The sequence below is a fragment of the Telmatherina bonti genome, assembly GCF_933228915.1.
Source record: "Telmatherina bonti genome assembly, chromosome: 24".
Lineage (NCBI taxonomy): Eukaryota > Metazoa > Chordata > Actinopteri > Atheriniformes > Telmatherinidae > Telmatherina > Telmatherina bonti.
The window spans coordinates 12,234,953-12,248,371 of NC_136633.1; the positions used below are offsets into that span (position 1 = coordinate 12,234,953).

General features: G+C 39.1%; 1 protein-coding gene across 1 annotated transcript; it reads left to right on the forward strand.

Moving 5' to 3' along the window:
- Positions 1-2,759: 2,759 nt before the first annotated feature.
- LOC306773939 (tubulin alpha chain-like) lies at positions 2,760-8,711 on the forward strand. Its single transcript, XM_079263887.1, has 4 exons — positions 2,760-2,855; positions 4,969-5,191; positions 7,354-7,502; positions 7,702-8,711. The coding sequence occupies exons 1-4, from the start codon at positions 2,853-2,855 to the stop codon at positions 8,671-8,673; spliced, it is 1,347 nt and encodes a 448-aa protein (XP_079120013.1). The 5' UTR covers positions 2,760-2,852; the 3' UTR covers positions 8,674-8,711.
- The last annotated feature ends 4,708 nt before the right edge of the window (positions 8,712-13,419 follow it).

Below are 13,419 nucleotides of genomic sequence, written 5' to 3' on the forward strand. Positions count from 1 at the left end.
CTATTGAAACAGTATGAACCTGAAATCTTTCATTTTTGGTCTATTTATGTTCACTATAGATGTCTTTCTAGTCATAACTACCACTGGAATATTCCTAAATAAAACAATTACTGATGACAAAACACTGGCTAACTCTTTTAATGACATTACCACTTTAGTTGTAATGAAAGCAATTAGTTGGTTAAAAAAAAAAAAAAAAAAAAAAAAAAAAATCATATCTCATTCACAGCTGCCTTTCTTTTCCCATCCGTGCCCCTTTCCGGGTCCCCTAATCAATAATTCTCTAGATCCGCCCCTGAATTTGACATTTTAAGCCAACAACAAATTTTAAAAGTAGACAACGCTGTAAAACCTGCATGTTTAGATAAGTTAGGCACACAGCAGGAGTTTCACTCTGGAAAGTAAGGTGGATGTGTCCAAACTGGACATTAACGGCTTCCAATACATCAGAAAGCATTGCGTTGTTTTCCCACAGATGCCCTTTTTAAACGCAACAATATAACTCTCACAGTTTTTCCAGGCTCTGAAACATCTGCGATGGAACGTGGATTATGGTCAGACCAGTCATGGTTTTGGGTTGCTGTTGGTGGATCTCATTTTACATGTGGCACATTATTTATCAATTTATCAACAGGTAGAAAAGAAAAGAAAAGAAAAGAAAAGAAAAGAAAAGAAATATTCTGACTTCATACAATCCTTAAAGAGATGAGTTAAACTTTGCATTTGGAGCTGTGACCTGTAATATCATGTAAGTGAAAATGTCTCCATCTAGTGGTTGAAAACAGAAAAACCAGAACACAGAAGCTGACGAGCTTCACACACACACACACACACACACACACACACACACACACACACACACACACACACACACACACACACACACACACACTTCATGATTAGATAAAAGCACTGCTGCTGCATTACTAAAAACACAAGGTTTTTAGTACAACAAGTAGCCTCCGGAACAAGACATCCTCAAGTTAATTATTATATACTACGATATTGAATTTCCCTTTTGGGGATTAATAAAGGGGCAATTCCATGCAAATGGCAACTTCACCATGAAAAAAAGTAACCATATTTAAAATAAAACCTATTGCTGGTAACAAACCAACTGCACTAGAAATTAGAATTATTATTATTATTATTTTTATTTATTTTTTTTTTTTTTAAAGTTTATTTGTTTTTATTTTTTATTTATTTTTTTTCTAACCATAAAAAAATAAAATAGAAATTTTTTTTAGAACGTTGTTAAAAAAATTTTTTATATCAAACTTCTTCTGTGGTGCTTGTTTGACACCAAACAGCTAGAACATAGAGGAGTGTTTGATCCAAGCTTGAAGACGGATTAAACTGGAAGGAAACTTGTTTCTGTCTCTAAAAGCATGTTATAAAGCAGATTAAATGACTAATAATTAAATGATAGAGATCAATTCATCCACCCAATGTTATGATTTCACAGTGGATTGTGGCGTTCAAGTGCAATGTGCAGACTGGGAATGTGGAGCTCTGCTCTTTCCCTTCATTAATGCTGCCTTCATCTGCCACTGGGAACTTTCATTGTCAAATATACGTCAAGAAAAACAAGGTTTCCATTTGCTTTGAGTAAAGTTTGTTCACTCTGAATTTATTCTATGTTGATCACCACCACATACTTTATGTAACAGGAAAAAATCTTTCCTTTGCATCAGTTTAGAGCGATGACACAACTTCTGATTTCCTTCTTCTGCAATGACTGTCACTCAAATCCAAACTGGCCAATAGAAAGGCTACTCGTATCTTTAGGCCCTGCCCACCAGATTCAGCTGAACATTAGTAATGTTTCAAAGAACATTTAAATCACAAATAAATATAAAATTCTGGATTTTATTCTATTTTATTTTCTGATTACTCTTCCTACAAGTTGGATGAGTGATCTGTAGGTCAGGGGTCACCAGGGAAACACTGAAACCTGCAGGATGGTTACGCTGGATGACCGGTGTTGGTGACCCCTGCTATTGATTGTCATGTTTAGACTGGTCTTTTGCCCCCTCCCATTCTCCGTATAGAAGCTGACAATAATTCACCCCAAAGCAAAGCTTGTAAATGATTTATTTGTTTTTATTAATAACCATTGTTTAAAGAGGAAACATGTATAAAAATGCCAGTAAATTTGGTGAAATGGTCATCATGACAGTATATAATATGTTCCAGAAATAAATCACTTAATCTAAATGTGATATAATAATGAATATTGCAAGTATAAAACATTGTTATATGTATCTATGGCTTCGATGGAAGAAAGAATTCTATATATTTATTCATGTCGACATGTTTAAGACGACTTTGTGAAGTTCTCTGTGATGCTTCATGTCAACATGGAGCAAAGTGTCTGAGGAATATTTCCAACATCTTGTTGAATCTCTGAGACCAAGAAGGTAAAAGAGATCCAACCTGCGGGTAGGAACAAGCAGCTCCTTTCAGTGTCGATGAGTGTTTTTGTTTGTAAGATTTTAATTTAAAAAGTAGCTTCATTGGTTTTAAAAATGCACTGATTAAAAGCGCAGTATTTGCTTTTCACACTGAAAATGATCACTTTTTCTCTTTATTTCTATAAAAAAAATCTTCATTTTTGTTTATTTTAAGATGAAAACTGTGAGTCTGTCTAATCCTATAGAGAAAAAAAACTGAGTCAAGTTGCAGCCGCTGACCCCACCTCCTCCCCTCCGCCTCCTGTAGTAGCTTTAAAAGTGTGTGTGTGTCGCCACTCTGACATGACTTCGCTCACAGAGCTCTCATTATAAGTGCACTGTGACAACCAGACGTGTTTGAACCACTTTCTCATCATAAAAGACAATCCCAGCAGCACAATGGTGAGTACTCGCTTACCGCTTCTGCCTTAACCAGTTCATGCTTGTATTCCTTAACAAGATGCAAAGCAAGCAGATATTTTAGTCATTTTAGGCGGTAAACGTTTAAAATGTGACTTCCTGGTTTCATTCTTACTTCCCAAATTCTGTATCGTGTCAAAGCAAGTCTGTTGTTCCTGCAGTAGTGGCTTCCAAGCTGAATCCAGCTGCACGTAAACTATGGAAAGCATTTACATGTTTAAATAGTCCCTCAGTGGAAACATGCTTCCAGGAAAGGTTAACTGTTTCCATATGGCAGCAGGAAGACCGTCTTGTCTTTTTGTGACTGCTGATGTGCTTTCGTGGCTCCTTTGTGTGTTTTAGATTTCCATTCCTTCAGCAGTGTCATGACAAGCTGTAGAATTTACTGCTTTATGTCTTGTTTGTGGACTTTAACAATAAAGAAACCCGGAACTACCTTACGCCCCTTTTGACTTTCTTCCTCTGTGACAGCAAACGGAGAGAGTGTTGTAATATTTGCAGGCCATTCAGAAGGTTTTTTTTGGGTTTTAACCACACGAAAATAGTTGTGGGTCCTTCCAGTGCTGTAAGGAAGAGTTATAATTAGCTTCTTGTGGTTTAAACTTACTTAGATTTAGGGTTTACTTCTCATATCTGCCAATTCAGGCTCCTTATGAGGCAACAGTTTAAACAACAGGAAAAAAAAACAAAACATTAAAATAAGAAAAATAATCCATCCAATGGTTGAAGTAAACTAATTATTTTCAGCCACATTTGCACACAATGCTTCTCTGTGTTTACTCTCCAGCGTTGCAATCTTAACCTCAAACATCAGATACAGGAAGCAGATGATGGCGCCATCCCCCCCCACACCGCCGTTTGCCTGGAAGCATAAATTTCACAGGCTGAATCGGTGTGGCATGTTACAACAACCGAACAGGCCTCCACACCCACGTTCCTCACATGCAGCCCATGAAAATCTCCACTTTCAGGCACAGGAAACAGCTCGTAATGAGTTTTGGAATACTCTGCAGACACCGTGCAGATGTTCCTGCTTTCTGGGCTCTTTGCGACGGGTCAGAGTCCAAACAGGTTGGTGGGTTGAAGTCCAGCTCTGGGTCGAGTGAGTGTCACTTTACTCAAAATAGCTGGCTGCCATCGCCATACTTAGTAGCTCCTCTGTCACTCACACCCCTCCTCTGTCCTTATCGTGAGTCTTTTAAAGGAGGAATGCAATCAAACTCCAAAACAAAGGTTTGAAACTGAAAGTAAATTCACAAAAGTGCTTTTTTTCCCCCCTTGTTAAAGCTAAAACAAGCTGCAAAAATGACCGTTTTTCTCTCTGTACACATTCGTCTGCAACGGGCCTTCAGGATGAAAGACAGGCTGACATCTGAAGAATTTCACGTCAATATTTCACTGGCTCACATTTGTTTAAAATGAGGTGAGAGGCCATGGCCAGCACCAGATGGGGGTCTCTTCTTTTTTTCTACTCCAAGTTGCCTTCAAGTCATCACATGGTTTGTCACATGCTCTTTATGTGGCAGGTATGAACTGCAGTCTGGCTGCAGTGTGACAGAGAAACTATGGCGTGCCAGAAAATGAAAGAGCAGAAATGAATGTGATTCACCTCTTATCTCTTCTTGAAAGACCTGTTTCTGAAACAGGACACCCTCAGGACAAAATTCCCTGCAACAGATTAGACTAAACTCCTTTCCTCCTCATGCCTGCGCCCCCCCACCACCACCACCACCCCCCACCACCACCCCTTTACAACCAGTCAGACATACTTGAGCAAGGCGTGGGAGCACTTTGACCTCTGAGGAAGTTCTGATGAAACGGTGATAATCGGTGTGTTTAAATCAGATGATGCTCGATTTGATGAATCACGGGATGAATTTAGTTTGCTGACGCTCACTGGAATGTTGAATACAAAGAAAATGGGTTGCAAACAGAGCTCAGCATGATATCCGACAAGTTTGGACATGTTTAGGCTGAATGAGACCAGTTCTTTTATTCCTCCTCAAAAGTTTTTGGTCCTTTTTTGACAATATGCAGCTCAAAACCCCCATTAGTTGTTCAGTCTGGTATAAAGTGGTTCTTTTGTTTTCCACAGCGTGAGTGTATTTCGGTCCACGTGGGTCAGGCTGGTGTCCAGATGGGCAACGCATGCTGGGAGCTGTACTGCCTGGAGCACGGGATCCAGGCTGATGGCCAAAAGCCCAGCGACAGGCCAGCAGTGGGCTACGATGACTCCTTCACCACCTTCTTCAATGAAACCGGCTCGGGGAGATACGTCCCCAGAGCCATCTTCGTGGACCTGGAGCCAAGTGTAATTGGTGAGGACTTTCTTTAAGGTTAAGAGTAGAACTCAAAAGCATTTGAAAGTGTAGACGATGTTGTCTTTTTATTTTTAATGCAAACCTTTTGTGAGTTAAACTAACTTTTCTGGTGAAGTAACTTTGAATTTAAATTGGCTGTAACTTTCCAACAAACACTTGTGGACCCTTTTAAGGAGTTTCCTTGGAGATTGTTCAGCTTTTTTGTGGCTTAGCTAATTAATTAGCTCAAGTATCCACAAAAAAAAGCTAAGATGCTAACAGCAGACTAGCAAGCTAACCACTCACAGTGGAGTATTTCTTAGCTTAAAAGTGTAGTTTGTCACAAAATCAAAGGTCAAATTTAATGTGTCATAAAAAAGTTGTTTCTATTGGTGTTTAATGACTTTACTAAAATAAATGTTACGTTTTTATTCTTTTAAAATGAGCTATTTATGACTACAGACAGTGGGTTCACAATCATGGCAGCTGCCATATTTGCTACGATTTTTACTACGGTGTTGGTAAAGCTGGTGTTGGTAAAGGGAGAACTCTCTTAGATTTAAAACGGCTGGACCACCATATAAGAAACTTAACAACGTAAAAGGCACACAGTAGAATTTTGTATTTTGTCCTCACCACACATCTACACAATGCTAAAGTAGTTACCTGTCATCCATTCATCGCTGCAGCTGAGGCCACTGGATCCATTCAGATGAAAACATGTCACCATCCATTCACAACTGTGCTTTGAAAGTAATTTCTATGCCAATATTTACCACAAGATGTCAGTAAATTTCACAAAACTGTCCCTTTAAAAGTCAGATATTTCCCTCAAGAGAGGTGGCGACCAAACAAGGAGCCACAAGACTAGGAATACTGGTCAGCTGGAGACAAACTGAACTCGAAATTAAGTCTGATGTTCTCCATTGACAAAAAAAAATACTTGGAGTAGGTTCAAATTTCAAAGAGAGCGACAGAGAAGGTTACCGTAAAGGGTACAAAGTTATGAAACCGTAAAGATTAAGCTGATTGTTACCTACATTAACAAGTACTTTTGTAACATGTTATAATGTTGTAATATTCAATGGATCATCAATCAAAGCATTTTCGAGTACTTGGATTTATAGACTGTACAAAGTTCCACTGTGGCTTCACTGATAAGAGTTTAAATTAACTTTACATACAAATAGATCTCAGAAGCCTTTTGTAAATAGTGGTTAGTTCCTTTGATAGCTAACGTTTCCGATTTAAAAATAGTTCCACAGTGTTCACCAGATCTCAAACTGGGGATCGGGACCTCCTATGAGGGTTACAAGATCATTTCACAGGGGTCACCAGATAATTGTAAAAAATTTATAGCCTAATTTTATCAAATAGACTTGGGATTTCTACCAGCTGTTTAAATTAAACCATAAATCTTTGCAATTCACATTTTATATATTCTTTTAACACATTAACATATACAACAAAGTTAGAGCACATGCCATATCTGAATTTGGTATTTTGTCTTCAAGAGAAGCTGGTTTTGGGCATGGAGTTGCTTTGTCACAATGGTGAACAATGAACTGAATCCATCAAAAACCACTTTATACTCTTTATTTATGAAGATTCTGGCAGTTAGGTTTAGAGGGTGGTGCAGGACCCATTTAATATATCACACACGTAATCACTTAGCCGTTGTGTGAGGGTGTGCGTCGTGAACACCATTGTAGACCATCTTGGGGCATACAAAAGAGTTTGAGACACATTGCTGAGGAAGGTCTGTAAAGTCCAGCTCAGACAGCTCCAAGTGGACCCTTTAATAAAGCTCATAAAGATGTTTTTTTTTTTTTACCACAATCTGGGACACTTCAAACATTTTGTACCCAACTTTTCATTTTAATTTTAGGCCCTAAAAGTTTCCCACAATATTTTGGTGTGCAGGATCTTTAATGTAGCCATACCAATTACTTTTGCCAAGTGCTGTCCCCAAATGGGAGAATTTAGTGGATACAGACTGAAAGAAGCTGGCTGGGATGTGTTTGGTGTCATTACTCTGAGTTTTAAAATAGAAATATAGAAATTCTTCATATGTCCACTTAATACCTTCAGGGGTAGACATCAGTTGTCCTCAAGGCAAGAGTATATTCAAGATCTTGCACTTCACAGTAATAATCTGTCAAACCATCTGTGTCCTACAGATGAGGTCCGTACTGGGAGCTACCGCCAGCTTTTCCACCCCGAGCAGCTGATTTCAGGAAAAGAGGATGCTGCCAACAACTATGCCCGAGGCCATTACACCGTTGGGAAGGAGCACATTGATTCTGTCCTTGAGAGGATTCGCAAACTGGTAAGACGAGCTACAATAAGAGTTTCCAAGAAAAAGCTGAAATTCAAAGGAAGTCATTAGTCAAACTGCTGATTTAGGGTATGGTGTAAAGGGAATATCTTTAAAAAGGACTCTACTTACCATCATAGCTTAAGTTTTTTTTTTTTGTTGTTGTTCTGGAGGGAATGTTGAAATGTAAATTTGGTCTTTTCTCATTCAGTCTGACCAGTGCACAGGACTCCAAGGTTTCCTGGTTTTCCACTCCTTTGGGGGAGGAACTGGCTCTGGTTTTACCTCTCTGCTCATGGAGCGCCTGTCAGTAGATTTTGGCAAGAAGTCCAAGCTGGAATTTGCCATATACCCAGCTCCTCAGGTGTCCACAGCTGTGGTAGAGCCCTACAACGCCATCCTGACCACCCACACCACCTTGGAGCACTCCGACTGTGCCTTCATGGTAGACAATGAGGCCATCTATGACATCTGCCGCAGAAACTTGAACATTGAGCGACCGTCCTACACCAATCTGAATCGCCTGATCAGCCAGATCGTGTCCTCCATTACTGCCTCATTGCGCTTTGACGGAGCCTTGAATGTGGATCTGACAGAGTTCCAGACCAACCTGGTGCCCTACCCTCGCATCCACTTCCCTCTGGCCACCTACGCCCCTGTTATTTCTGCAGAGAAGGCCTATCACGAGCAGCTCACTGTGGCAGAAATAACCAGCTCCTGCTTTGAGGCATCCAACCAGATGGTGAAATGTGATCCTCGTCGTGGCAAATACATGGCCTGTTGCCTCCTGTATCGTGGAGACGTTGTGCCCAAAGATGTCAATGTGGCTATTGCTAACATCAAAACCAAGCGCAGCATCCAGTTTGTGGACTGGTGCCCTACAGGCTTCAAAGTGGGCATCAATTACCAGCCTCCCACTGTGGTTCCTGGAGGAGACCTGGCCAAGGTGCAGAGGGCTGTGTGCATGCTGAGCAACACCACCGCCATTGCAGAAGCCTGGGCCCGACTTGACCATAAGTTTGACCTGATGTATGCCAAGAGGGCCTTTGTCCACTGGTATGTAGGAGAAGGGATGGAAGAGGGAGAGTTCTCAGAAGCCAGAGAGGACATGGCCGCCCTGGAGAAAGATTACGAAGAAGTTGGTGTTGACTCCTTTGAAGAAGATGAAGAACAAGAATATTAAACAAAAAATTACTTTTATCCTCGTATCTTTGGGATTAATTTGGCCTTTTATTGTTTGTTTTTAAATAAATGAGAGAACTTTTGACTTCATGTTCAATTTCATTATTTCGTGAGAAAAAATTGGTAAACATATTTATAGTAATATATTTTTAATTACCAGTATATATTTTGTGTGAATTGTGGTGTTTGGGGGACAATTTTCGGGTCAGTTTAACATCAAAATGGTTCCAGACCCCAACCAGACATCTTGTCAGCTATGAGAACGATCTTTTCATAACACCATTGATTGAAAGGATATACCTGGGCTGACCATTCGAAAGGGGAGGTGGGTATAAAAGGACAAATTAAAAGACTTGGGTATCCCACTTGCAAGCCTTCATCGGGTGTCACATTTTGGCAAGAGTGTACAAGTCAAAAGGCAAATGGCTGCTGACAATATTTCCAGCCACAACTTCTCTAAACACTTTCCAGTATTTTCTCCCATATCATGTGCTTTGATTGCAGAGAAACTTGCAGAAATTTGGGATGAATAGGGCAGGTGATACAGCGATTACTGGTTTTTTACAGTGATAGCCACCATGTGACTCTGAATGAATGCCTGGTTTCAGTTCCTGGGCACAGTTCCAGATGTTCTAAACATGAAACTTACAAGTTATACCTCATTTTTTTAAATGACTAATCGGAAAAGAAATATTCAACAATACATATTTACTTACTTTTTACCCAACTTTTGAATAATATAAAACCACTGGTTAAACAGTGGGACCTTATGGTGATATGCCGATTTTCCCATAGTTACTCTGGATGTATTGTGAAAAGAGTGTGTGTGTGTGTAACTGCAGAAGAACATCAAGTGATAGGTACATAAACTTGGGAAAAATTTTTATCATAACTTTCTGGAGGTTTAAATTGATGGGGTCAAATTGGTCAAAAGGATGAAACATGTTATTAAATTTTATGGTAACAGGAGGGTTAACTTCATTGAAATAAATCTCCTCCACAGTGCATCTGAGTGATTTGCATTTTAATGAGTGGTGTGTAAGACCACAGATAAACACTTAAAGCAGAAGATTAAGCTCAGTGCTATAAATAAAGCTGTTTACGCCTAATACACTGGTCTGGATCAAAACTTGAGAAAAACTCTAAAATCATATTTCATAATGAATGATTGTTCATTAACAAAAAGCTTAAATTTGATGGTTTTGTTCATTTAAATCCAGGAAAACCAAAAGAAATAGTCATTTAAATACATTTTAACAGTTAATAGTTAAAAACCTTATCAACCTCCTTCATATAAATCTACAGGTTATAATTCCACCAAAATTTTGTATTGAATGTGTTTAAAAAAAAAAAAAAAAAAAAAAAGTTACAGCCACCAGAAACACATTCTCATTAGTTTTTATTTCGCTGCCTGTGGTCATGTGACTCATAAGCAAGAACAAAGAATAACATGAGAAGAGACACTAGTTTATCAGCAGAAGAAAAAAGGTAGCCTTCAGAACTAGCGAACTAAAACAAAAAAAAATCTAAAGTTTTATATGATGAAGCAACAATAAATACAGATTTTAATTTCCAGTTAATATAAAGTAAACATCAAGAAGCTGATTTTCAGCGACTGAATGAGTTGTGGGTTCTACACCACAAGATGGCAGTGTGGGGTTGCAGGAGCGGGAAAAATAAACCATCACAACTTAGTCATCCTGTTTATATGCAGCCATAAAGTCACTGCATTTTACCTGCATCCCTTCCACCAAGACCTCAGTTTATCCCCCAAAATGTGACAATAATGAGCCACATTTTCTTTCTTATATTGATTTTATAAGGAATAACTAAATATAATCTGCAGCAGAATGTGATGAAGCAATCAAATGTATATTAAATTTCAGATTTATCTGTTTATGTTTGGTGTTACTAATTCATCCAACGGAGCTGTAAATGCTCAATGCACAGACATTTTTTAAGGTTTTCCTTTCTGCTCCAGCTAACAGACTTCTTCTGCTTTTTAGTTTTTACACAGAACCACCAGAAACCAACTTTATTCCCTCCATTCTGACCTTAAATCAGTGTTTCTGAAGCTTCCGCTGCTGCGTTTCTCCCCGTCCTCGGCGGATGAGGCCTTCATATTGCTGCTGTAATTGCTTTGATGTAATTACGGCTCAGTTCGAGCGGAGTGTCTGCTGTGTGGACAGGGGATTTAGACGGGTCACGGTGGACAGAGACAAAGATAACAGTCCTTTTCTGAACTTTAGAGCATCTGCAGTTCAGCTGACTGTATTTTTACTTTCTGCTCTCAACTTGACGCTGAAGCTTAAAGTTGATCTGTCAGGCTCCAACGCTTCTCAGTATGACAAGAGGAAAGTAAAAGGAGCTGATGCTCAGACTGAACTTTTGTTGTGCAACAGTTTGATGAAATATGGATATGTAGCAACAGGCTCCACAGTTCAGCTGTTTGAAGACTCAAAGCAGCAACGAGGAGCGAATAAAGAGAACAATATGTTGCAGCGATCTTGATCTGTTTGTTTTAAAGCTGTACAAGACTATTAAAAGACTGCTCCACATGAGGTGTAATGTGCATCATTTATGGATTGAGCTTCCTTTATGAAGGAGCCATCAGAAAAAAACATTCTATGTTTGTAAAAAGACGACATTGGACATTTTAATTTATGAAAGTTTCAGATCTTTTGCGTAGGCTGAAGGTAAACCTCCCTGTTAGAGCATAACGGGTCTGATTTCTGTATCTGGAGCCAAAAAACAAAAAAGGTGGACACTTAAATTGCAGCAACCTCATCTGAGGTTCCTGCTACATCTGGCTTTACTGGGAAATGACCGCGGTAGTTGAGCACGGCTCTAAATAAACACTCACCAACCTACCAGAACTGGTGACAAATCCATTTAGGTGGGAATCGTTGGAAACACACTGGCTGGTTTAGCAGGAGATGAACGAAGCAAATCATTTCCCTTTAATGCTTTTCCATAACATATCCTGCATCTGCTGGCTGCATGTGTAACGGTGTGCAAAGTGTCAGATATGTGCAACTGCATGAGCAAAGTGCAGCTGAATGAGGAACGAGACTTAAATGAAGTGATGAGAAGAATAAAAAATAAAAATGTGGTCTGAAGGTGTAAAGCAGTGGTTTTCTAACTGGAGGTCAAGACCCTAATGGGGGTGGGCAACTCCAGTCCTTCAGGGCCGCAGTCCTGCAGGTGTTACTAGTTTCCCTGCTGCAACACACCTGACTCAAATCAATGGGTAATTAGCAGACTTGTGCAGAATTTAATGTCAAACTCTGCACAAGTCTGCTAACTGTGTATTGGGCGTGTTGCAGCAAGGAGTTGCCCACCCCCTGTTGGAGGAGGTCTAAAGCCTATTTATCAAATAAACTCAGGATTTTTGTATGGATGTTGACATTAAATCAATAATGCAGAGATAAAACTGTGAAATTAGAACCAACCATTGCAAAAAGCAACGTATGGTATCTTGAGTGTCGTGGCTCCAAAAAGTTTGAGAAGCACTGACCTAAAAGGAAAATACTGATTATAAAATAGAGAAAAGGGGGGCAGGAAGAGGCTGAAGCGAAGTCTAAAGCAGAACATTTTAAATGTGTTAAGAGCAAAAGTTATTGTGATCCCTGCTGGACAAGTGAACATTGATGGTATGTTGTTTCATGAACATGTCTGATTAAATGCATTCAGTTGCATTTATGGTCTTAATAATGTTCATATAAAGTCCTGGATCTATAAAATACCGACTTTGTCCAACTCTTTATTTCCAACACCAGTAACAACCGACATGATATATATAAGGTCCTGTCGAGTTGTGCCAAACAAACAAAAATACCTCAAAAACTATACGTGACATATCTCATATACGTTGTTTTTTAATGAGAGGAAATGTAGCTGAAGCGTTTGATGTATAATAAGGTACAAGCTGATTCAAAATTTGAGTCATAAAATAGTAAAAACTCATAGGAATAATTTCCAATATTACATTTAATGCTAATTTCGGCCAATATTATTGTAGGGCAATTATATCAGACATTTCTGATATTTATAGGCTTCAGTTCTGGTCAGGATTGATGGGAAAACAACCACTGTGTGCACATGTGTACTGGAATTATGAAAAGTTCTGGACATGATCTGGATTAGTGACATGTGAATGACTCTACAGCACTTTTCATGTTAGTGTTTTCCACTAAACTTGTGAAATCTCTTCGCTTGATCCTCTTCTCTGCTGACCTGAAAGTCTAGACATAACATGTCCTGAAAATCTCCTGTATCTGTGTGTGAAGAGAACTTGTCAAGGCCGATGCTGTTATTAGGACTGCAGGAGTGTCTGTAAATCACCATTTCTTTACAGGAAAGCACTTTTATTTACAGGTAAAATCCACATAATGACACTGAAACTAAAATCAGCTTGTGGATTAAAGCAATAATAATTATAAAAATGCCTTTACGACAACTGGCAGCTGTTCAGTTTTAAGTCATATCTCCACTTCTTGGAAACAAGCTTTTTATGTTGTTTCAGCAGCTTCAGAACTTTTTCCATGAAGCCGCTGATATTGCAGACATGAAAAAGAAAAGAAAAAAAAAAAAAGATATTGCAGACATGCTTCCTGTGGGAATATGACCGGATCTCAGCAAACAGCTTGCAGTGAAATATCTACTTGACAGCAAACAAGTAACATCCACTAGAGGAAACGCAAAGGTGTGATCAGACTTGATCCCAGTACTGCAAACTGATGAGTTA